Source organism: Coregonus lavaretus (genome assembly GCF_964263955.1).
Source record: "Coregonus lavaretus genome assembly, chromosome: 13".
NCBI lineage: Eukaryota > Metazoa > Chordata > Actinopteri > Salmoniformes > Salmonidae > Coregonus > Coregonus lavaretus.
The window spans coordinates 6,094,335-6,119,602 of record NC_140000.1 but is presented as its reverse complement, the minus strand read 5'-3'; the positions used below and the strand labels follow the sequence as shown (position 1 = coordinate 6,119,602).

Genomic DNA, 25,268 nt, shown 5'->3' with positions numbered 1-25,268 from the left:
GTGTGAAGGCTACAGTATGTTAGTAGAGGATGTGTGAAGGCTACAGTATGTCAGTAGAGGATGTGTGAAGGCTACAGTATGTTAGTAGAGGATGTGTGAAGGCTACAGTATGTCTAGTAGAGGATGTGTGAAGGCTACAGTATGTTAGAGGATGTGTGAAGGCTACAGTATGTCTAGTAGAGGATGTGTGAAGGCTACAGTATGTTAGTAGAGGATGTGTGAAGGCTACAGTATGTTAGTAGAGGATGTGTGAAGGCTACAGTATGTTAGAGGATGTGTGAAGGCTACAGTATGTCTAGTAGAGGATGTGTGAAGGCTACAGTATGTTAGTAGAGGATGTGTGAAGGCTACAGTATGTCTAGTAGAGGATGTGTGAAGGCTACAGTATGTTAGTAGAGGATGTGTGAAGGCTACAGTATGTTAGTAGAGGATGTGTGAAGGCTACAGTATGTCTAGTAGATGATGTGTGAAGGCTACAGTATGTTAGTAGAGGATGTGTGAAGGCTACAATATGTCTAGTAGAGGATGTGTGAATGCTACAGTATGTTAGTAGATGATGTGTGAAGGCTACAGTATGTTAGTAGAGGATGTGTGAAGGCTACAGTATGTTAGTAGAGGATGTGTGAAGGCTACAGTATGTTAGTAGAGGATGTGTGAAGGCTACAGTATGTTAGTAGAGGATGTATGAAGGCTACAGTATGTTAGTAGAGGATGTGTGAAGGCTACAGTATGTTAGTAGAGGATGTGTAAAGGCTACAGTATGTTAGTAGAGGATGTGTGAAGGCTACAGTATGTTAGTAGAGGATGTGTGAAGGCTACAGTATGTTAGTAGAGGATGTGTAAAGGCTACAGTATGTCTAGTGGAGGATGTGTGAAGGCTACAGTATGCTAGTAGAGGATGTGTGAAGGCTACAGTATGTTAGTAGAGGATGTGTGAAGGCTACAGTATGTTAGTAGAGGATGTGTGAAGGCTACAGTATGTTAGTATAGGATGTATGAAGGCTACAGTATGTTAGTAGATGATGTGTGAAGGCTACAGTATGTCTAGTAGAGGATGTGTGAAGGCTACAGTATGTTAGCGGATATGTGAAGGCTACAGTATGTCTAGTAGAGGATGTGTGAAGGCTACAGTATGTTAGAGGATGTGTGAAGGCTACAGTATGTCTAGTAGAGGATGTGTGAAGGCTACAGTATGTTAGTAGAGGATGTGTGAAGGCTACAGTATGTCTAGTAGAGGATGTGTGAAGGCTACAGTATGTTAGAGGATGTGTGAAGGCTACAGTATGTCTAGTAGAGGATGTGTGAAGGCTACAGTATGTTAGTAGAGGATGTGTGAAGGCTACAGTATGTTAGTAGAGGATGTGTGAAGGCTACAGTATGTCTAGTAGAGGATGTGTGAAGGCTACAGTATGTCTAGTAGAGGATGTGTGAAGGCTACAGTATGTTAGTAGATGATGTGTGAAGGCTACAGTATGTCTAGTAGAGGATGTGTGAAGGCTACAGTATGTTAGTAGAGGATGTGTGAAGGCTACAGTATGTTAGTAGAGGATGTGTGAAGGCTACAATATGTCTAGTAGAGGATGTGTGAAGGCTACAGTATGTTAGTAGATGATGTGTGAAGGCTACAGTATGTTAGTAGAGGATGTGTGAAGGCTACAGTATGTTAGTAGAGGATGTGTGAAGGCTACAGTATGTTAGTAGAGGATGTGTGAAGGCTACAGTATGTTAGTAGAGGATGTGTGAAGGGTACAGTATGTTAGTAGAGGATGTGTGAAGGCTACAGTATGTTAGTAGAGGATGTGTGAAGGCTACAGTATGTTAGTAGAGGATGTGTGAAGGCTACAGTATGTTAGTAGAGGATGTGTGAAGGCTACAGTATGTTAGTAGAGGATGTGTGAAGGCTACAGGATGTCTAGTAGAGGATGTGTAAAGGCTACAGTATGTTAGTAGAGGATGTGTGAAGGCTACAATGTGCCCAGTGTTTTTGAATAATAATATTCACTGGATGTACTTTTTATTCTCACCGTTAACTCAGTTCCTAGGTCTTATCTTAGAATAACCATCAGTCTTTATTTGACACCTGAAAACCTGAAGATGAATGATTCCATCTTCACTTATTTACTTAAGCTCCTTCAACAACAACAAAAAACACGATAGCCCAAAGACGAATCCCGTGATAACAACTTTATTTACATGAACAACTGACGACCAGACAGACCACCGGGACAAAGATGTGAATACAGAGGGGTACAAAAGAATCCCTGAAAAACAAGCAGCCAGACTCTAGTCATGTGTTAACAAATGACCCCATATCCATCTCTGGTGACCAGAGGCCATTCGGTTTCCTCTCCTCCACAATGCAACACAATTCTGCCAAAACAGGCTCACGTGGCGCACTATAAGGAGTATTAATTTCAGAACACCCAGCTGACATGAGCGATACCAACCACCATATAATCTGACTGAATACTAATCTGATTTAATACTGAATGAATGCATCATCGTCTCATGTATTTAAGATCTGTTGTTGTGTCCATAAATGTTAACTACCAGCAGTTTTTAAAGGAGTCTTTTGAGGACTTTTGAAGATTTAAAAACATCCCCAATATGGTGTTGTTATAATTCAGTAGCAGTAACATTGAAAAAAACACATCATTTGCAGTGGTAGCATAAAGGACTGTAACATAAAACTATAAAAACAATACATTCAATAGCTCCCTTTTTTAGAAAAAAATTATTCATTTTCAGAATAATATTTTTCATCATCCCTTATTAATGGACATGTCACTGTTCCTGTGTATGAGTTACAGTAAACGCAGGCAGCAGTATTCTTCTTCCATAGCTACCTCACTTCCTGTAGCTGTCAAAGCCCATTTCCTGAATGCCTGCAGCATTGCCATGGTGACACCCCTTCCTTTAAAATTGTGTAAAAGCCCTTACCCATGTGGTAAGCAGTCCTCTAAAACAAATCTCTTAGAAAGTGAGAAGATCATTCAGCTATAGAAAGTATGGTTAGAAAATTACAATTAGAAAAGTACAGGTTGTTCAAGAGTTCTCTTACATAAATATTTGCTCTGAGGGTAGGCTATAAAAAGGCTTATGTTTACAACCAAGGTCAGAATAATACAGTAAAATATGTCAGAATTTATGTAATGATGTAAATTCAGATTGTTTAAATTAAATGCACTTTATATAAGTGTCTCCATCTTAACCTCAGGTATTTGTTGCGCATCAATCACATTCTAGTAAAAGGTGACATCCCATCTACCTGACAGTCAAAGGTGTTGTACTTGGCACTAGAGTGCAGTAAGCCCTTACAGATAAAGTAGCAGTACATGTCATACTGTGAGTTCCAGTGAAGGTAACTGTAACAGAAAACCATCTGGACCTTTCATTTAACTCTAGTGTTAAATGTTGTGTTCAAACGGACTGTAGGTTGCCCCTTGACGACAGGTCTCACAAATCACTCTGGCATCAATACATATTTACATTTACATTTGAGTAATTTAGCAGACACATATGACAGGGTTGCATTCAAGTACCACAAAATAGGGGCAGTTATGAAACTGTTGCAAAGCCATTGGCTTGGGGTAGTGAACTTCTTTAGTGACATTACATTCAACGATGAATAAATAAAAGGTGTGTCTGTACAAACTGAAAGTTTTTCATTTTCTGTACAACAAAAGTGCTGCACGTCCAAGCATACCTGCAGGGTGACATTTAGACTAGTTAACCTTTGAACTTCCATGGCAATTCAGCCCATAGTTCCTGGTCGTCCGCTGTTATCCCCTCCTTCGCCTTTCCACTCAAAATGTCCGCTCTTTGGCTTCCCACGATATGTGCCTCACCTCACCCGTTCATCCTCGCATCATACCTAGAGAAAACAAAGCACTTTTAATATGGGAATAGTGTATCCTACAACATAAAAGTAAAATTGTAATAACTTCTAGGCTATATAGCTCTCGAGAACCTAGTCACTCACTCTCGGATGCTGTCGGGAATCTGCAGGCGTTCCATGGGGATGTACTCGGACAGCTCCTGCAGGTTGTGAATGAAGCGGATTTTCCGGCTGAACTTCTCACTGTGGTGGGCACAGAGGTTAGAGTGAACATCAGCACGGTCAAGGCACAGGCATATGCTGTAGCTAGATCTTCACAACAGATGGAGTGGGACTCGTTGAATCAGTGGTACTCGTTGAATCAGTGGGACTCGTTGAATCAGTGTGACTCGTTGAATCATCTTCTGAGGACTGACGTGCTTAAAATGAAATATGACTTGAATGGTTCTGCTCACCTGATGAAAGGCTTGACGACAGTGATGAGTGCTTTGATGTACCAGGCAGGGTGGACTACAAAGAGTCCCTTCAGATCCTTCCTCAACCTGCGAGGAGAACCATCACCATGACTCCACAGACATTACATTTACATGACTCATTTAGTCCGCATTATTCAGAGTGAGTTACAACGTGTCAAATCCGTAGGCTGAAACAACCACATGATATGAGTAACACCGTTGCTGAGGCAGATTCTCTGGATGGGACACAGTGAATGTCTGTGATTTCGTAAACAAACCCCTAGGGATGGGCAGAAACCTGACGTCAATGTCTATTTCTCTGAGTCACATGAACAAAATCATTCACTTAGACTCCTCAGTAAACACCAACCTTATTTTAGTTCAATACAAGAAGAATGTTCATCCTATCTGTAGTTCTCCTCTTAATGCCTTGGGAAGAGTGCCATGATATACAGCTTTGAGACCTGACTCTTGTGATATGATTCAAAAGCTCACGGTTGCATAGCAACAGCATTTTCCTTCCTCCAAATTGAGCACGTGAGGTAATGTCTGAGGGCTGGTTTTCTCAAAGACACCAGTGTCTGGAAATAGGTCTGGTTTTATCCAAGTTCTTAAAGAAGACATGCTACAGATGGAGGATCTAAATTGGATCACCCTGTTGCAGTATAACATTCCTGCAATGCAGGACATTTTTAACGTAGTGTATTTGAGGTATAAAAAGGCTTCTAAAGTTTGGAATTTCCACTTTAAAATACCGACTTGATTTTCCCTTACGAAAAATGTATCAACCCCTACACAAATGTCCATTAATTATAATCCACATAATAATTCAAATTTCCTGTTGCTTCAAGATTATTTTTCAATGTAGCAAACTGGCTCAAATTAAGATCCTACATCTGTACCTTTGGCACTATAATTCCCTAAAGCAGGGTTTCCCAAACTCAGTCCTGGAACCCCCCCGGGTGCAAGTTTAGTTTTTTGCCCTAGCACTACACAGCTGATTCAAATAATCAAAGCTTGATGATGAGTTGGTTATTTGAATCAGCTGTGTAGTGCTAGGGCAAAAAACAAAATGTGCACCCAAGTTTGGGAAACCCCGCCCTAACGTATACCAAGAACAAGATGATGGTCAACCTGAAGTTTTTCATGAATATTGTCTTCCATTGGGAGGCCACTGTGGTGTGCACAGTGGCTGTGGTGCTTTATGTATGGGAATGTTATGTTGTGGAGTGTGGCCACTGGCCAGGCATGCAGAGACTGAACACTGAGGTGCCTTTATATGGACTATGGAAACGTCTCAGTGATAAGGAGGACTACATCACAGTAGAACCAACAGAACAGATACAGTATGTGACAACTGGCAGAAACACCGACACTCTCTGATATACTTTTGTAAACGCACACATGTATTTGTATTATTGATATTGATTATTGTACTGCAATGTTGAGGGAGCCAGCAAACAAGCATTTCACTGCACCTTTTATACCTGCTGGAAACTGTGTACGTGAAGAATACAATTTGATTTTGATTTGGCACATGCACAACTGGCAGGGGTCAGAGGTTATCTGAGGAATGTCCGGAGGGGGCACTTCCCTGTGGTAGAGCTCCTCACAGCCCTGAATCATTACACTACCCTGTGGTAGAGCTCCTCACAGCCCTGAATCATTACACTACCCTGTGGTAGAGCTCCTCACAGCCCTGAATCATTACACTACCCTGTGGTAGAGCTCCTCACAGCCCTGAATCATTACACTACCCTGTGGTAGAGCTCCTCACAGCCCTGAATCATTACACTACCCTGTGGTAGAGCTCCTCACAGCCCTGAATCATTACACTACCCTGTGGTAGAGCTCCTCACAGCCCTGAATCATTACACTACCCTGTTGGAGAGCTCCTCACAGCCCTGAATCATTACACTACCCTGTGGTAGAGCTCCTCACAGCCCTGAATCATTACACTACCCTGTGGTAGAGCTCCTCACAGCCCTGAATCATTACACTACCCTGTTGGAGAGATCCTCACAGCCCTGAATCATTACACTACCCTGTTGGAGAGATCCTCACAGCCCTGAATCATTACACTACCCTGTTGGAGAGATCCTCACAGCCCTGAATCATTACACTACCCTGTTGGAGAGATCCTCACAGCCCTGAATCATTACACTACCCTGTTGGAGAGATCCTCACAGCCCTGAATCATTACACTACCCTGTTGGAGAGATCCTCACAGCCCTGAATCATTACACTACCCTGTTGGAGAGATCCTCACAGCCCTGAATCATTACACTACCCTGTTGGAGAGATCCTCACAGCCCTGAATCATTACACTACCCTGTTGGAGAGATCCTCACAGCCCTGAATCATTACACTACCCTGTTGGAGAGATCCTCACAGCCCTGAATCATTACACTACCCTGTTGTTTAATTAACCTTGTGGGGGGGACACAATTTATAACCATTCAAAATCCTATTTTCCTTAACCTCCTAACCCTAATTCTAACACTAATTCTACATTAACCCTAAACCCCCTAGAAATAGCATTTGGCCTTGTGGGGACTAACAGAATATCCCCAGTTGGTCAAATTTTTATTTGTTTACTATTCTTGTGGGGACTTCTGGTCCTCGAGTACGTATTGCGGTTTTGGGGTCACTGTTCGGTTTCGGTACAGCGGGAAAATTACATGCCATTCACAATGTTCCTGGCATTGTCTGTTGTGACAGGATTGTTATGTTAGGCCTCTCAAGTTTCCACTGATGCTGCGTTTGTAACCAGGTGGGAGATGGGAATTTACCATTAAAAGTTGGATGCATTGTGATTTGAACTCGTTGAGAAACGCTCATTGGCAAATGGCCAACAAGCTGTATCAACCATAAACTAAAAGTGCAGCTATCGTGCTTGTAAACAAATTAGTGTTCAAAAACATTAAACTGCTGAAAAATGCTGTTTATAGAGGCCATTTCCTTAGTAGGTGAGGTCAGAGGTCAGCATGTCGGAGAAGTGGGTGCTCAGGATGATAGACTAGTTTCCCTCTAGTAATTACCAGTTGGAGGGGCGGTGAAGTGGATTTATTCCAGTCGTATGTGGAAAATTCCCACTTCCCACTTGGTTGACTAGTGGTCCTCTGTAGCTCAGCTGGTAGAGCACGGCGCTTGTAACGCCAAGGTAGTGGGTTCGATCCCCGGGACCACCCATACACAAAAAAAATGTATGCACGCATGACTGTAAGTCGCTTTGGATAAAAGCGTCTGCTAAATGGCATATTATTATTATTATTATTTATTAGATCCTCACAGCCCTGAATCATTACACTACCCTGTTGGAGAGCTCCTCACAGCCCTGAATCATTACACTACCCTGTTGGAGAGATCCTCACAGCCCTGAATCATTACACTACCCTGTTGGAGAGATCCTCACAGCCTTGAGTCACTACAGCATTCCTGTGATATTTCATACGAGGGGCGGAGAAGCAGAGCTAGGACAGGAATAAGAGCCCTCCCATTCTGTCCAATAACTGGAACACAGCAGTGCTATACAGAGAACCATAGGGACACTTGGCCCCTCCTCTGGACTCTTTCAGTACAACAAGAGAGGGAACCTTGTGAGAGAAAGAGCAAGAGGAACGTACTGTACCTTCTGTCAATGGAGGTGTAACACTGTCGCAGCCATTTGATGGCGGGCATCTTATTCCTGGGTGCCATGCTGCACAGGTACACCATGACATAGCCTTCTGACACCATCAGGTCCAGCGTCCCCACTATGTACCTGCACCGTACACACACACACCCAAATAATAAACAATAAAGTACTTTGATTGTCATCTTTAATTGAGACCTCAACACCACGTGATGTTTGTCTGTCTACACTGACCTGAAGAGATTGTCCATGACGTACTCATAGTTCTCCACCGTGTTCTCTGGTAGGTAACAGGAGGAGAACATGATGATGGCATTCATAGCCTGCCCGTAGTAACCTAGGAAACACAGAGGCATACCTAATGAGATACAGCATATAGAATTACATAGTGAAGAATGACAAGTTCCAACTGTGGAAGTATAGACAGAGTACATGTTGAACATCCTTCCTAGTATAGTGTTAAGTACTGCTTTAGCAGTAGCTAATGGGGATCCTAATAAAATACTGAAATACGTAAGGCAAATGGATTTCTGTTTGAACTCTCTGTTGTTGCTTGACAGCATGATGAGGTAACTTGATTGGGCCCAGTAAAGCTATTCATAAAAGAGATACAATCTCATAGTCAAAGGAAGTCATCCTCATCAACCTAACATACAATTATTTTAGGGGTATATACAGTAATATATAGATGGATTCACACTGAGTATACCAAATGCGTTCCACAGGGATGCTGGCCCATGTTGACTCCAATGCTTCCCACAGTGGTATCAAGTTGGCTGGATGTCCTTTGTGTGGTGGACCATTCTTGATACACACAGGAAACTGTTGAGCATGAAAAACCCAACAGCGTTGCAGTTGTTGACACAAACCGGTGCGCCTGGCACTTAAATATTTTGTCTTGCCCATTCACCCTCTGAATGGCACACATACACAATCCATGTCTCAATTGTTCCAAGACTTCTTAAACCTGTCTCCTCTCCTTCATCTACACTGAGTTGAAGTGGATTTAACAAGTGACATCAATAAGGGATCATAGCTTTCACCTGGATTCACCTGGTCAGTCTATGTCATGGAAAGAGCAGGTCTTAATGTTTTCTATATCAGATAGAATTACATAGTGCAACTGAAAATCATTCCCTTTCACTGAGGCCTGTCATTTTCAGCAAATGCATATAGTGGGAGCTACACGACAGATGCTGTGCCATATGGACTCAGCTGGATTCAGTTATGGAAGCGTTGATTTTAAAGGCTGATCAAAGTAGCTACTTGACAGTCAGCTTCAGCTGTGTCTCACCTCCGTGGGACAGCACCTGGAGGTATGGCTCCAGGACACTCATGTTGACGTGGTACTCCTGTCCTGCGACGCAGAACCTTCTCCAGCGGCGCCCCCTGTTGTCCACCTGGTCTAGCTCCATGGAGCCCATCTCTGCCTGCTCCATCACCGTTGTGCCTAAAACACCATCCTCCCCCCGGCCCAGCCGCGGCAGGTCATCTGGGGGGGGTCATCAGAGGTCAGATGAAGGTCAAGAATAGCGGGATTAGATTGTGCAAGCATCATACCATTCCATTTCAGAATGGAATTCAGAATTATAAAATGGAATGGAAGAATACTATGTTCCAAATTGGAATTTCTCTCTCTTGCTCTCTCGCTCTCTCACACTCACTCTTTTTCTCTCTCTCTCTCTGTTTTCTGACCTCCCACTCCAGTTCATGCGACCCCCACACCGCTTCTGTCTCTCTCCCCACCCCCATACCGCCCCCTCTCGCTTTCACCCTCCCACTCCAGTTTGTGCATGCAGTCTCTCTCCCACACCTCTCTCCCCACTGTCCCCATCCCCTCTTCTCTCACCCTCCCACTTCAGTTTGTGTCCCCTCTTCTCTCACCCTCCCACTTCAGTTTGTGTCCCCTCTTCTCTCACCCTCCCACTTCAGTTTGTGTCCCCTCTTCTCTCACCCTCCCACTTCAGTTTGTGTCCCCTCTTCTCTCACCCTCCCACTTCAGTTTGTGTCCCCTCTTCTCTCACCCTCCCACTCCAGTTTGTGTCCCCTCTCTCACCCTCCCACTCCAGTTCGTGCATGCTGTCAGGGAAGTTGCAGGACTCGCTGTCCGAGGGCGTCTCCAGGGCCTCCAGGTTGATGTCCAGGTCCGTGTCGTCTTCGTCGGGTGAGAGAGCGGCGGCGGAGTACCCGGTGTCCCCTGACTTCACACTGCGGTCTGCTGAGTCGGTGCGGGACAGGGTCAGGCTGAGGGTGGGCGCCACCAGACGCTTCTTCCTTATGGGGTTTCCTGAAAGGGCCAGGCTGGTGGGTGGAGCTTGGGGAGTGGCACACACATAGGTATTGTGGGATATGGTACAGTACTTTAGGAATAAGGCCTTTGCAGACATATGGGTATTAGGGATTTACCTGGTCTCTCTGCATTTTCTCCTGGGGTCTCAGGACTATGGGCATCTTCAGGAAGCGGTCTAGGGGGAAAGTACAAAATACCTGAAAAAGCTTAGAACTGCTTTCTTACCCGGTCATAACCAAAAATCATTCTTTGCAGGGACCTAAAATATTGTTTAAGATTTTCATGGTGAACAGGCTGGGGTTTACAGGTCATGTGGTCAGGGGGGTAAGGTTAAAGGTCAGGGTTAGGTTTGTCTCTGACCTGGGGAACTCCTCATCCTGCCATTCCTCCCTCAGCTCCATGTCCTGGATGTAGGGAGCAGCCTTCGCCCCCTCTGGACTCCTAAACAACAGACAGCATATCACAGTACATTCAATAGTCTTCAAATGCTTTGCTGTACACTAAAATGTAAAATGTAAATGTATGTAATAATCAAAAGGTTCAACAACAGTCTATAGTCCTAAAGAGCTCAAATAAGACAAAGTCTGACACTGATGAAGGCCACTGCCCAAACGCCTGTAACGTGATGATGCCAAATTAATAAAGTCTTATTTGTAAAGTGTCTGTCAAACATTACGCACGAATCGCAAGGTCGAATCATTGAAATATGTTCATTGGTCACCAGGGGAGAACGACTGCCCCCTCTCATTGAAGCCACAGAAGTTCAAGGCGGACTGTGGTACTGCAGGCATTGTTAGCAGAAAACAGGATTATAGGAATGGGCATTTGACATTTTTTGACTGTTCTAGTACTCGCACAATTTTTTTTCAAGTACTTCAATGGAGAAATATATATATATTTTTAGAGCACAAGGCTCTCAGTGGAAAAAAATATGTGTGCATTTATCTATATGCCAACAGTGCGCAACAATACCTAATTTATCAAAACCATTAGTGCTATTTAAGATTAATTTATTGAAACCGTAATATCAACTGGTTATATAATATCGTGGAACACAATCTTCAAATAGGCAGTAACCTCAGCAGTGGTGCTTGCATAGAATGGCATAGCCTTGTTTAGTTAATTTAGCAGACAAGACACTCTTACTTCCCAAGACCTTATCATGGTCAAGACACACCTATTTTATAGTTTTTTTTAAAAACATGATGTAATATAACAGAATAAAATATAACAGAATATTTTTCCAAATGAAAAAAGCAGCCAATGCGAAGTGATGCGCATCTCGCGTCAGGTACAGTTATTCTCAAAGAGTGATCATTTGAAACGGGGCTCAATTTGGCGAGTTGAACTACTATTTTTTTCAGGGTTACAAACTAAAATCAGTCTTCTTTTCGATATACAGATGTTCGTTTTAGTTTATTCTGACTGTTCTTTGGAATTTTCCAAATGGATTAACAATTCCACATTGAACACTAAATGGTGATGATATTTTTGGTGAGTAGGCCTATGTTTAATGATTCTAATGAAAATACGCTCTTTGTCTTTATCAAACTAATGTTTTTGTATATTTTCAGTGTGGAACCTGTCTATGTTTAGGGGGGTTATGGCCTAGGCTAACCAATTCTAAATGGCACTAGCAGTTCACAAAGTAGCCTAAGCCGAAAATAGACGGAAGGCAATCATTCAAAAACTGCAGCTCATTGTTGGAACACATATTTTCGTACCTCAATCAACCAGTCCATTTTGAATTTGTGATAAAACTGTCGTCATTTGGCAAGGAATGTAGATTGTGTATAACATCAGTTAGATACGTTTTTATATGCATTTCTGTAGGTTTAACGGGAGCTTGTGTGGGCACTCAGCACGTGTGTGGAGGGAATGTTCGGAATGCAATTGAGTGAATGAGACACAGAGGGGAAAGGGAATTTAGGGAGAATAACTGTGTGATGCTTGGCTTGGTTTCTTTTTTGTCAAAGCACATTTTTCACTTGCCATTTCAGCTTCCACAAAGCACATTCCATATATTTTTTTAAATCTCTGGTTAAAGATCGAGTTTTGACATCCATTCGAGTACTTGAGTACTCAATTACTCATGCCCAAGCCCTACCCTATTATAGTGAATAGAACAATTGCAATCTTTGTGGTCAATCTTTGTGTAAAAAAGTATAATAATTGCTTCTAATAGGCTACACCAGATGTATGTCCTTAAACAGATGATTTTAAAATCACACACAGAAGAAGTTATCAGGATTATTATTATTATTATATTATCAGGATGATGTAGTTGCTAATGGCAGCCTGCAGTACCCCGGTCGGCCTTCAGCTTGAGTGACTCAATGAGAGGTGGCAGCACAGACATCAATGAGCTATCGAGTCTTCACATAGGAATGAATGGTGTCACGTAATCGATGGCTTTATCCATTCATATATACTGAAACTAAAGCCAATAGACAGACCCAGGGGATTTCTGCTGCGTGTGCAAACATGACCTAAATCTATTTGACACTAGACCCCATTCTCATACAGCTACATTGGTCCTCTAAGAGAAACAAGGGAGACATGCCAAGTTGACACAAAGACATATCCCAATCATGTTCAGCTTCAAAGAGCAGCTTCTTCAGCTGTTGGGACAGTGCACCTGTTGCATTGCTCTATGTCAGAGTCGCTGCCGCATACACTCCTGCAAGCTAGCAAGCTCTGCTGACCACTTCCCTATATTGCTTTTACGTTTCATTAGTGCTCACTTGTCATATGAATTATACTTTACAGACAGTAAAGGAACTTGGGCTTTAACGTAATGATGTTCATATAGAATCACACTGTAAAGACATACAGATAAAGAATAGAGACTCATTTGCAAACTGTCATAAAGGGGGATAGTCTTTGTTTAGAAGAACACCAGCTGTCACTTTAAAATTAAAACAGAGTGATAAGCAAATGCTGTAAGTCACTCTGGGTAAGAGCGTCTGCTAACTGACCAATTTATTTATTTATTTAATTTATCTAAATGCACCAATAAGTTGACAAAGATAAAATATTATAATATTTCCAATTGTAGGCCCAACATAGAAAGAAATTAAGAATCGTGAAACTACAGTAAGTTTATCCATATATCTTAAGTACTTTTAGTGTCATTACACAGTATTAACATGTAGTAAACTAACTTTGTGCACCTGTATTCAAGCCGTCAACTGGATTATACAGTGCTTTCACATCAGCTTCCCCGTCTCCAACAACCTAGTTCTACTGTAGTTACACAATGCCTTTGTAAATAAAGATAAATACACACAGATACACAAAGCCTCGGAGCATAGCCTACCTTTCGCCCTTTCCTTTGTATAAACGCGCACTCATGCACACATCATTATTAAAAGATGAGTAAAAAAAAACGCTCAAAAAATGTTGATAAAAAAGATAAGTAATTTAAAAGTCGTCAATTGTAAACACTCCGTCGTTCGCACAAGTGCGGTGTTCTGACGACCCACCCACACAGGAAACAATATATTAGCTTAGCCAATCAGAGGGCTTTGTACGTGCTCGGCTGGTGACACGGTCACCACACCTGAGTGAGTGAGGACTTTCTGATCTATAACTCAATACAACTTGTAAACATATCAAAATGAGCAGATCCATATGAGAGAAATATTACACGTAAATTGAGTATCTCAATGCAGCAAAGTGTCTCAAACTCTTACCACACTGAAAGGAGACACATTTGGGCAGCAATAACAGTTCCTGTTACTCAACTATCATCAAAAAATTGTATTGCCTTCTCGTGATTTTATTTTTTTTTTTAAGAGAATGACACATTACATTTTACATTTTAGTCATTTAGCAGACGCTCTTATCCAGAGCGACTTACAGGAGCAATTAGGGTTAAGTGCCTTGCTCAAGGGCACATCGACAGATTTTTCACCTAGTCGGCTCGGGGATTAGAACCAGTGACCTTTCGGTTACTGGCACTACGCTCTTAACCACTAAGCTACCTGCCGACATACAGGTTCTCTCAAGAACCTGTATGTCTATCAACCCAGCTGAACTCATGACAGTAAGGTTTAGCTGCGTTGGTTGGTGAGATGTGCTCTGAGTATAAACTCATTATCTATTTAATCCTTTAGAATATGGGCGTCCCATTATGACGTGCTCATTGTGGCACTGAAAACCTGAAAATCTTGTTTGGGTTCTAATAATAATAATAATAATAATATGCCATTTAGCAGACGCTTTTATCCAAAGCGACTTACAGTCATGCGTGCATACATTTTTTCTAATCTTCAAGGAGTATGTTGGCTACTGTCCTATATATTGAGCATGTGTGATGCATTTATAATCTATTGTAATACTTTCAAAGAAAATGTACTTTAATGCAAAATGATTCAAATGTATGATAAGAGGGGCTCGAATTAGACCACAGAGTTGAGTGATACATTTCATCACTTTGAAAATCCCTGACTTGGTTACACCCTGCATCCAATTCGACATCATGTTGTCCATGACATCTCAAAACCTTGGCCTATACCACAAGCATTACCATGTTAAGATCACATGCGGGCTATCTGAAAACGCAACAATAACATAACATTGACTTAACATATTACTTAGCATTTAAGCTTCTTTACCTTCTTTATGAGTTTGTCATCATAGACATTGACTGATGTGATTGGAGCATAGGGGGTTTAAAGGGTGTGTGTCTGTGTTGTAACCAACCAGTGAACAGATCTCAACCCATTTGAACACGAGGGAGATTGTGAGCGGCGCCTGAGACAGCTTTTTCCACCACCATCTACAAAACACCAACTTATGGAATTTGTCGTGGAAGAATGGTGTCGCATCCCTCCAATAGCGTTCCAGACACTTGTACAACTATGCTAAGGCGCGTTGAAGCTGTTCTGGCTGCTCGTGGTGGCCCAACGCACTATTAAGACACTTTTGGTGTTTCCTTTATTTTTGGCAGTTACCTGTAGATGCGTGTAACAAAGCTGAAAAGGGTGGGAAGGGAAGACACAACCTCTGTGTTTTTGCATTGTTCTCGTTGAAGCATGCCTAGGGTGTATACTCTATCTTCCATTGTCCTCTATGTTAAGGAAACCTGATCTTGTAATGGCCACGGCCTGTTGAGGCAGTTGTTGTTGCCTCTGCCTATAAGAAGACAGGAGTAGATAGTGGGGATTAACCTAACGCCAAGAAAGCTCTTATTCAAACTCCCATTCACCAGCTCTGCCAGCATTATAGTGTCAAAATATGTTCCTTGATCAGCAAATATGGAGTTTCGCTGAGCAACTATCTTTATTTACTCCCGTTACGGCCTGTATGTAGCCTACTTCCAAAAAAGGTATATAACTTTTTTTACAAGCAACGGAAGAAAATGCCTCTTCACCCCTGCCGGATAGACTGATGACAATATTCAGAAGAAGGGATACGGAAGGAATTCGGAAGGTGACATGTTGGAGGCGACTAATGATGACATCAGAGATACAGTGCCTGTATTTCTGTACTGCGCAGTACAAGTGTAAGACAGAGACTAAGATCAATATGTTTCATTCAAATTACCGGTATATTAATTATAGGCCTAAACCAAGGACTATCTAGTGGCATTATTACATCACCCCAGACACTGTTCGTGAATCTTGTCAACAGCTCACAAAATCCAGTGGTAGAGGTTTCCCTTTAGTCCATGTAAACCTTAGCTATAAGACAAACATAGGCAATTACTAAACCCATGCATGAATCAAGCTTTTGTCAGCTTTGCAACGCCAGTGATTCAGCACTGAGGAAGTCCCACTACTGGCCTGGTTAGTTACAGTCAGAGTGGATTGTGATTTCACATTTCTCCTTTTGGTAACCCCTGTCCATTGTCCAGAGAACAGGTCATATGACATGGAGTTTAGAGGGGGTTAAAGGAGATAGATACAACACTCACACTTCAATACTCCATCTTTCCCTCTAGCAATTGAAATTCAATACTACATCTTTCCACTTCCACTTCCTTTTTGTTTTAGGAAACCCACACCGCTATGAGCGCCACATCACATTTGATACACACACTGGTTGTGAAACCATGGTTTTCCACAGAATAAACTAGCAAAGTGGTAGATAAATACAGTTTAATCACTTTGTTTAATCACTTACCCATTTAGCATGTACTGGTCCCCCTGGTCTGTATAGGTCCCCATATCGTCCACCCTGTGAGTGAGATCAGATGACTATTACAGCACTGAATGGGCACCTCCAGGAACTAGTGTTTCTTGCAAAACAAGACAGCTGGCTCATCTGCCTTTCTCATGAGGAAGTCTGTTAATGTGGGTGGGTGTGTTTGTGTGTGTGTGTCTAGATATGTCAGTGAATTCACCCTCTTCATGTCCCTACAGGTTTTTCTGCATTTCACCAGGACCTGTTGTGGTTGCTTCCCTATTGCCTAAGGCTAAGCTCACCTGGGCAGCTATGGGACTTAGTCAGCAGATTGAAACATGTTCAGCAAGAGCCTCGCAGATAGAAATGCACTGCATAGAATAAACAGATACATTTCTACTCTGCATAATGGAGGCTTGTCCATTCTATTCATTACATTTCTATCTGCAGTGTTCTCAACATTGCATCCCATTGAATGTGCCTCAGTTCTCCCACAGTCAGGGAGGAGTTAAGGATAGGAGGGAGGTAGGCTTGGGCGATATTCCGTTTATACCGGGGTATTTCAAAAAATACCAACGGTATGAATTTCAATACCATTTTTGGGGTTGGGGGCACCCCTGCCTCGCAGGGGCTGCGGGGGTGCAACTATAAGTTAAGTATAACTATAAGAAATCAATTATATCCAGCTCAGGGCTCCAGCAATGCATTTGGTTTGCTAACTTGCTAGCCAAGTGGCTAGATGTCAAGATCAAGCTTCTTGGTTACAGTAGAGACATTCAAAGTCCTCCTGGATCAAGATCCCTGTTGCCTAATTTGTTTTGTGCACTTCCGGTAATACGTATACCCCGGTATGATATAGAAACAGTATGAACATCTGGATACGGCCTAACCCTAGAGGAAGGTAGACAGTAGATACCACACTGGAAGGAGCCTCCATGGTCCTAATATCCTCCACATCACAAATACAGAGTTGAAAATAACAGAGACGTAACAGGATGATAAGAAACTGTAGTCACAAGAAAATGTAAAAGTGTCTTCCAAAATACTTTAATACTATTTAACCCTTTTCAACATTTCAGGTGAAAACATTACATTTCTAACTGTAAAACTTTAGTCAGTTGGTTTCCAAATTATTAAAAAATATCAAACTGTGGTTTCCAAATGATTTAAAAGGTAAAACTGTGAAATGTTTCACTTGATTGTCTTCATAACATAACAGCTGCTAATGGTCTAAACTCAACTGAAATCTTTTCTACCTTTTGGTGTAGATTATAGCTGTATCTCAAAGAACACTGTTCTCATCAGTTTGGAGCATTTTATGAAATAAACAGTAATTTAATTAGACTACGTCAGGCCTGGATGTACCGTGAGTGGTTCTAGGGAGTCCTAGTTTCAGATAAAAGAGATCAAAGTATTATATTCAAATTAACATGGCATCAGCAATATCATTGGTACCAAGTGCTTTAACACAATCAAATGGAAGTTCCTTTATCTTCTTGCAATACAATTGCATATAAATCAGATAATATTCTCAGATTATATCTATTTTTTAAAAATGTTTACATACATTTGCAGTATATGTCATCTTTCATTTGGAGAAGATACAGTATTATAATGGTGTTTCGAATCAGAAAAACATTCAAAACTGATTTCTTATCATCAATAAAACAGTCAGTCAAGGAATTATGTCTAGCTATCTCTAGCAATAACTAATTCAACACAAACACTTCACTTCAACGTCAAACTGCTTATCAATTATGTAAAATCAACACTGCATATCATACAGGGTAACACTTAATTTGGACAGTCCATCTTTACATGCTCTACAGACTATCAGTTACATTTCAACTAACGCGAACCTTAACCTAAACTTAACTCTTACCCTAACCCAAACCCAAACTCTAACTATTAACCCTTACCCTAAGCTTAGTAAGCAGTTGCTTATCAACAGATAGTCATACTATTAACTGACTATCTGTAGACTATCCAAATAAAGTAGGACCATATTTTTTTAGACATCTATCACAAAAATGTTCCTATACACATTAGTATAGGGCACAGTGGCTAGATGTCAATATCAAGCTTCTTGGTTACAGCAGAGACATTCAACGCCCTCTTGGATGAAGATCCCTGTTGCCTTAGTAAGCAGACCACATATTGTTTAGGCATCCATCACAAAAACGTTCCTATACACACTCTTTGGGAGAAGAGAGAGAGTGGATCTATTTTCTCAAATCTACTGCAAAATGGCTTTCCCGGAAACATACCAACCGAGAGTATTCTTCCCTTAACAGAGTTCCCACTTAAATATCTTATTCCCATTCAAGGATGAAAGCATGGGTGTCACTCATATTTTCAATACATTTCCATAATCTCCAATAGGATTGCCAGTGGATTCTTTACTCCTCTGGATTGGGGACAGTGTGCCTCCCAGTCCTTGTCCCAGCTGATCAATGTTGTGCGTACCTTATCACCCTGCACATTCACAAACAATCTGTACTGACTGGTCTAAATCCTGTTGCGAGAACTCTCTGGCCATCCAGCTGTTATACAGGTTAGTGAGCTTGGGTGCTCAGGAGTGTGAGTGACATCAGTGTCCCCCTGCGTTCTCCTCTTGGCTGGCCATGTTGCTGAACTTCTCCGTCAGAGCTTCAGCGCTGATCTTGGGCAGCCCGTTGTCAAGGGGACAGCCCTCAACCAGACTGTTCATAGGGGTGGGGGGGAAGTGAGAGTCCTCCTCTATCCCAGCGTCCTCAGTGCATGCCCGTTGCCGTGGTGCCTCGTAGCTCTCCTCCAGGTTCCCACAATGCACCGCGCTACCCTCCCTGTCCCTCAGGAAGTCCTTGATGATGGGCAGCACCTTCTTCCTGGAGGCCAACGTGTTGCCTTGGAGATAAGCCTTGATGTCTGAGTAAGGGCTGCTCATTGGTCTCAGGCTCAGACTGGGGTTCCGGGCTTGCTCCAAGGCTTGGCTCATCTGCAGGACAAAAAATACCATTCAGTTGATCATATAAAATAGACATTGTAAAAATAAAAAAAACTGACAATCCAAAGCTTACTATCAACACTTCATAATTACTTACTTTAACTCTAGATAGTCACCTCTATGGGATCATGTCTGATTGGGATGGTGTAGTTCCTACCTCTTCCCTGTAGAGGGTGCTGGAACTGTAGACTGCCAGCTGCCTGAAGGGTTCCTTGTTATCCTTGAATGAGATCGTCATGGCCACCACCAGGTTGTAGCTGTGTTTGTGGCAGAACTCACAGAGCTCTTGCTGTAAGCTTTGTCTCTGTAGAAAAGCCTGAGGGACAACATTTATAGATAATACAGTTTGTTTGTGAATCTCAGTATAAACTCAAGTGCATAAACTCAAGTGCACCTGTTGAGTCCCTTTATAAGTTCACATGATCAGACAGACACAAACCCTGTGCCTTTTTACTTGTGGGTGGTTCCACCTGATTGGACATGTGGTATGAGTGATCTTCATGAACTAGGTGCAACATCCCACCTTCACGTTTTGAGTGTCTGAAGTGGCGTGGCAGTAACACAGGGAAGAGTCTGAAGGGTGTGTCTGGCAGTAACACAGGGAAGAGTCTGAAGGGTGTGTCTGGCAGTAACACAGGGAAGAGTCTGAAGGGTGTGTCTGGCAGTAACAAAGGGAAGAGTCTGAAGGGTGTGTCTGGCAGTAACAAAGGGAAGTGTCTGAAGGGTGTGTCTGGCAGTAACAAAGGGAAGTGTCTGAAGGGTGTGTCTGGCAGTAACACAGGGAAGAGTCTAAAGGTGTGTCTGGCAGTAACACAGGGAAGAGTCTAAAGGTGTGTCTGGCAGTAACACAGGGAAGAGTCTAAAGGTGTGTCTGGCAGTAACACAGGGAAGAGTCTAAAGGTGTGTCTGGCAGTAACACAGGGAAGAGTCTAAAGGGGGTGTCTGGTAGTAACACAGGGAAGAGTCTAAAGGTGTGTCTGGCAGTAACACAGGGAAGAGTCTGAAGGGGGTGTCTGGCAGTAACACAGGGAAGAGTCTGAAGGGGGTGTCTGGCAGTAACACGGGGAAGAGTCTGAAGGGGGTGTCTGGCAGTAACACGGGGAAGAGTCTGAAGGGGGTGTCTGGCAGTAACACAGGGAAGAGTCTAAAGGTGTGTCTGGCAGTAACACAGGGAAGAGTCTAAAGGTGTGTCTGGCAGTAACACAGGGAAGAGTCTGAAGGGTGTGTCTGGCAGTAACACAGGGAAAGGCTCTGATAACTTGAGGCCTGTGTTCAGTTTAGATCAGAAGTGAGATTCTGCAAAGAATTCATAGGTGAAATATGTGCATTGTGAGATGGCATACTGCAGCAGAACTGGGCTTTGTACAAGATAACAAGTATTTGAACCATGTTATTATCCACCAGTAGTAGATATAACCTTCTGTTGTATCACATATTCAATAGTTAAGACACACACCTCCAGTGTCATATATATCACACTGACTGCCAGTTTCAAATCTCTCTCTGATGCCACCTTCATGTCTTTCAGTAGCATCTGTTCTGTGGTGAGACCTGGGGACAAGGGAATACGAGCATTGCATTGATATCATGGGATGATTATCATTCCAATCTGCTAGGCAAAAATCACATTTACAAGGCTGAGCTTTAGGTATTAATCCTGGGGCGTTTACCTGACACGTCAAATTTAGCATTCTGCAAGGACTGGAAGAGGACGCCCCTTGGTGGCAGGTTGGGGAAGCGCGTCTCCAGGAGGACTGCGTACTGGCTGTCTTTAGGGGTGACTTTCCCTGCCTCTGGGGCCATGTTCACACAGTCTAACACTATGGTGCCTGCGATCACAAAGAACAGGATGTCTCAGTCTCTTCACACAGTGAGACAGTACAATACTAACAGACGTGATTTCCCACATACATCAGTTATAATTCTGGTTACCATATAAGAGCTGGGCCACCTGTTGGTCGAGGACTTCAGGGGCTTTCTGGATGATCCGTTCTGTCACCAGGGTGGTGCAGGAGCCCACCGTCTCCATGGTAACGGGACAGGAGGGAGAGGGCTTCCTCTCCAGGAGGTGATGGTCGATCACCTCCACCACTGCCTCCTCTAGATCACGGTCAGAGCTGCAACAGACAGGCACACAGTCAGTCAGGGACTTTAGTCAAGCTATTTCAATGAGTCTCTAGGTCAGTGTAGCTTTTGTAGAGATACAGGTGATGATCACATGGGGAAGTGTTTACGTCCTGGATGACTGTCAGTGGACAGGGGTTAAGGTGTCATGGTTGACACTGACCTGGGCAGCACGTTGTGGTCCACCAGTGTGAGGTCCAGCCGGCCGGCCCGGTGTAGACTCCCCAGGTCCACCTCATCCCGGAACACCAGGTCATCCTGGGAGAGGCCACTCTCTCTCAGCAGGAAGGCATTGTCCGTGCGCAACGGGAACTCTTGCCGGGGAATGTTCAGAACGGGAAGAGGAATTTTCCCAGAATCAAGTGTCTGGGAGGGGAGAGAGGTGTAATAACACCTGATGCTTGCTCTGTTGAACCATTTTCAACACATGGGTCGGGGCCCAAATGATGGGGTGGGTTACTCTCACCTTGGACAGGAAGTATGCGTAGGCCAGAGCCGACACCATGGAGTCCAGGTCGCAGGCCTCGTTCCCCAGGACCACATGGAACTCTGGGCTGCCCTCTGCATTCCCCTGAGGAGTGTAGAGTGGGATGGATACAGTCAGAAGAGTATCCAACTCCTATGAGGGGATTTACTATGAGAAAATACAGGGCAGTCTATCCATTACTCTTGTATTGGGCCTTCAAAGGCAATCAGATGTGTCTTACTGAGTGGACAGTGCTATGTGGACAGGGATCCTGGCTGTGTGTGTGTGTTGTAATGTCAATGCACGTCACAATGATGCTGATCACTGGAGATGAGGTACTCCTGGTTCTGCACAATGTCCCCCATCCTAGAGTAAAACCCTGGACCCTGTTTGAATAGCCTTCTTCTGAAGGGTCAATGGCAGATCCCAGCGTAGCCTAAAGTGGATGAGCTAAGGGCTGACTTCATTCCCCTGCCTGAAGGCTCTGGCTAGCTCCTTGTCAAATAGCCTTAGGCTAATTCCGTCAATGACCTCAGTAGAGCAGACTGTGATGTAATGGCTAAGCTACATGACGGCCTGCTAACTCCACTACATGTTTTTGTTGAATGTTTTACAAATGTGGAGCTGAAAAAACAAGTAGGGTGTTTCATTTTCCCAGAGCATGGCCATCTGTGACCATCTGTGACAGCGGCACAAGTCATGGGTGCCACAGCTAGGGGCTAACAGAGACAGCTTGTTGCCATAACAAAAGCCGGTCATGTGACAATTAGCTGGTCTACAGCCTGGAGCCTAGCAGCAGATAGCCTAGCGGTTAAGACCGTTGGGCCAGTAACCGAAAGGTCGCTGGTTCAAATCCCTGTGCAAGGCACTGAACCCTAATTGGTCCTATAAGTCGCTCTGGATAAGAGCGTCTGCTAAAATGTAAAATGTTCCCAGTCAGTGAGGGGATTATTAACATGCTGCTTCCTGTCCCCTCCGAGCACACAGTATGAAGGGATAGCGAAGGGATAATAGTTGGATGTCAGCCAACTGTTGCAGATCAAGAGTAAACAGAGCACTGCACGGAAGTAACTAGACAGGTGAAAGAACATTCTCAGGGAGCATCCATGACATAACCCAGTCTCATCTATCCACGATATAACCCAGTCTCATCTATCCACGATACATCTCATCTATCCATGACATAACCCAGTCTCATCTATCCACGATATATCTCATCTATCCACGATATATCTCATCTATCCACGATATATCTCATCTATCCATGACATAACCCAGTCTCATCTATCCACGATATATCTCATCTATCCATGACATAACCCAGTCTCATCTATCCACGATACATCTCATCTATCCATGACATAACCCAGTCTCATCTATCCACGATATATCTCATCTATCCACGATATATCTCATCTATCCACGATATATCTCATCTATCCATGATATAACCCAGTCTCATCTATCCATGATGTTTTCAGATTGATGCAGAAGGAGAGGAAGCCACTGTTAACTATTGAGATGCACCGTACCCGTCTTTCCCATCCCATCAGTCTTAGCTCTCAACCCACCCTACCCCATCCCCATGTAGACACACTGGATGGTACATCTGCACTAAAAGCCCTCTGTGTGTGCTGGTGCTGACAGCGTGTTTGTGTATTTCCACTCCAGACTTCTCTTCCCCCCTCACTGAACACTGAGTAAATAAGGTGTGATGCTCTGAGGCGCTATAAACACCACCTGATCTCACTAATCTTGATAGCACTGTTTGGGTTCAAAACAAGCCCTATTTTCCTTAAGGTTAAGAGCATGGTATCAAGACCCTGAACATTTTAGAAAATTGAGCCGTAATGTAAGTGAGTCAGACCTGCAGGACACGTAAAGCAAAAAATGCACGTGGGCATATTGACACCTGACAGGCACCTGACCCTACAGCCGCTACAACAAACGTACTTTCATGGTCCATTGCAATTGAACAATTCTATTTGTTTGAATATCACTGAAATATATTAATGCAATTTAATTTATAATCATGCAACAAAATGAAGCAGTGGATGAGTTACATCAGCCAATTATGTGATTACGTGACAACGCTAATTAGCTTGGCTAGCCAACTAGCTAGCTGTAATGACAGTTTATGTTCTGTACAGTTCAAATGTAGCTAGTGTACGGTGACAACTGTCTCAGTCTGAACTCATTTGAAACCAACAGCTAGTTACGCAGTACTAGCTAGCTATATCACTGACTGATCGTCACAATAACTGGCTGAGAATAACTTTTATGCTCATGCACGAGCCCACAACCAACACCGTGACCGTGCTGTCACATTGCCCTCGTCTAGCTAGTCGGAATTTCATGTCTTGCTGGCTTTCTCTGAAAACCCCACTAATTGAATTTGTCCATCAAATGTACACGTCGAAGGTGTTAACTACATAACTAGCTAGCTGTTAAGACAAACAAAACATTGAAAATGGATGAAGCGACCACCAGAAACAGTCGATGTTCCTACCTTCAGCACATTGCGACAGCTTTTTAAAAACATTTCCATGGTTGTCGGATGCACTACGTAAACGACAGTCTGAAATGACAGTTTGCTAGTTGTTGTTTTTGTTGCATATAGCTAGCTGTTTCTGCACGTCGCACTGTAAATGTTAAATGGTAATGTCCAAGGGTTAAGTGACTCGTCTTGGGCTGACGTGACTTTAAAAGACGTAACGTGGTATTATGGGTAGTGTAGTATCAAATATGGTTTAGAAACCGTGGTAGTAAAGAGAACAGTAGTAGCAAATATTTTTATAACTAAACCAAGATAGACCACAGGCTGTTGTTTCCAATGGGAACAAATGAGCCATAGTGGGCAGAACAAGCAAGAAGGGGGGCAGAGCCAAGCACAAGCTAGCGAGATCCTATTGGCGTGTTCTAGCATCATCTGCATATTTCCGTTAGGGAACGCCTACTCTGTGAAGTGTGCGTGTGCAATAACTTAATTTGCCTTTGCACTTCTTCTGAACAACGCGATTTTTGAAAACTTTTGCAAAGGGTAAAGTCTACAAACCTTAGTCCACTCTGTTCATAACAGATTCTAGTTTTGGGAACATAAAACTGTATTGAGATCAAATGTTTCATCGATGAGAAATTTGCAGAATGTCGGCCAAAATCCATCTCGTTCCATCTTCAGCCACTGCCCTCCAGTGGGCTTCCTCTCACTACCATATTTGATACTATTTGGTAGTGAGTGGAAACGCCAAGCTGATGCTTCACATTTAAACATCCAGTGAAATATCTGTCTCGTTGTTATATCTATGGTAGTAGGGTTAGTTATAAAAATATATGGTAATAGGGTCAA

At 43.0% G+C, this 25,268-nt stretch overlaps 2 protein-coding genes across 4 annotated transcripts; both read right to left on the bottom strand.

Annotated features, from left to right (window-relative positions):
* Positions 1–2,163: 2,163 nt before the first annotated feature.
* Positions 2,164–16,546, bottom strand: LOC311140464 (BCL2/adenovirus E1B 19 kDa protein-interacting protein 2-like). 3 transcript variants are annotated; one of them, XM_084175533.1, is made up of 11 exons: positions 16,347–16,457; positions 15,176–15,356; positions 10,578–10,658; positions 10,334–10,392; positions 9,984–10,241; positions 9,222–9,419; positions 8,162–8,264; positions 7,925–8,056; positions 4,294–4,380; positions 3,983–4,081; positions 2,164–3,874 (listed from the first exon to the last, which is right to left on the bottom strand). In XM_084175533.1, the coding sequence occupies exons 2-11, from the start codon at positions 15,283–15,285 to the stop codon at positions 3,850–3,852; spliced, it is 1,152 nt and encodes a 383-aa protein (XP_084031659.1). In that variant the 5' UTR covers positions 15,286–15,356; positions 16,347–16,457; the 3' UTR covers positions 2,164–3,849. The 3 variants fall into 3 exon arrangements, with proteins under 3 accessions (XP_084031659.1, XP_084031660.1, XP_084031661.1); XM_084175534.1 differs by lacking the exon at positions 15,176–15,356 and having other exon boundaries at positions 16,347–16,546; XM_084175535.1 differs by lacking the exons at positions 15,176–15,356; positions 16,347–16,457 and adding an exon at positions 13,537–13,689.
* Positions 16,547–17,371: 825 nt separating this feature from the next.
* LOC311139635 (exopolyphosphatase PRUNE1-like) lies at positions 17,372–24,582 on the bottom strand. The gene is made up of 8 exons (XM_084174546.1): positions 24,432–24,582; positions 21,923–22,027; positions 21,620–21,822; positions 21,265–21,449; positions 21,003–21,161; positions 20,789–20,883; positions 19,490–19,648; positions 17,372–19,323 (listed from the first exon to the last, which is right to left on the bottom strand). The coding sequence occupies exons 1-8, from the start codon at positions 24,468–24,470 to the stop codon at positions 18,937–18,939; spliced, it is 1,332 nt and encodes a 443-aa protein (XP_084030672.1). The 5' UTR covers positions 24,471–24,582; the 3' UTR covers positions 17,372–18,936.
* Between the last annotated feature and the right edge of the window lie 686 nt (positions 24,583–25,268).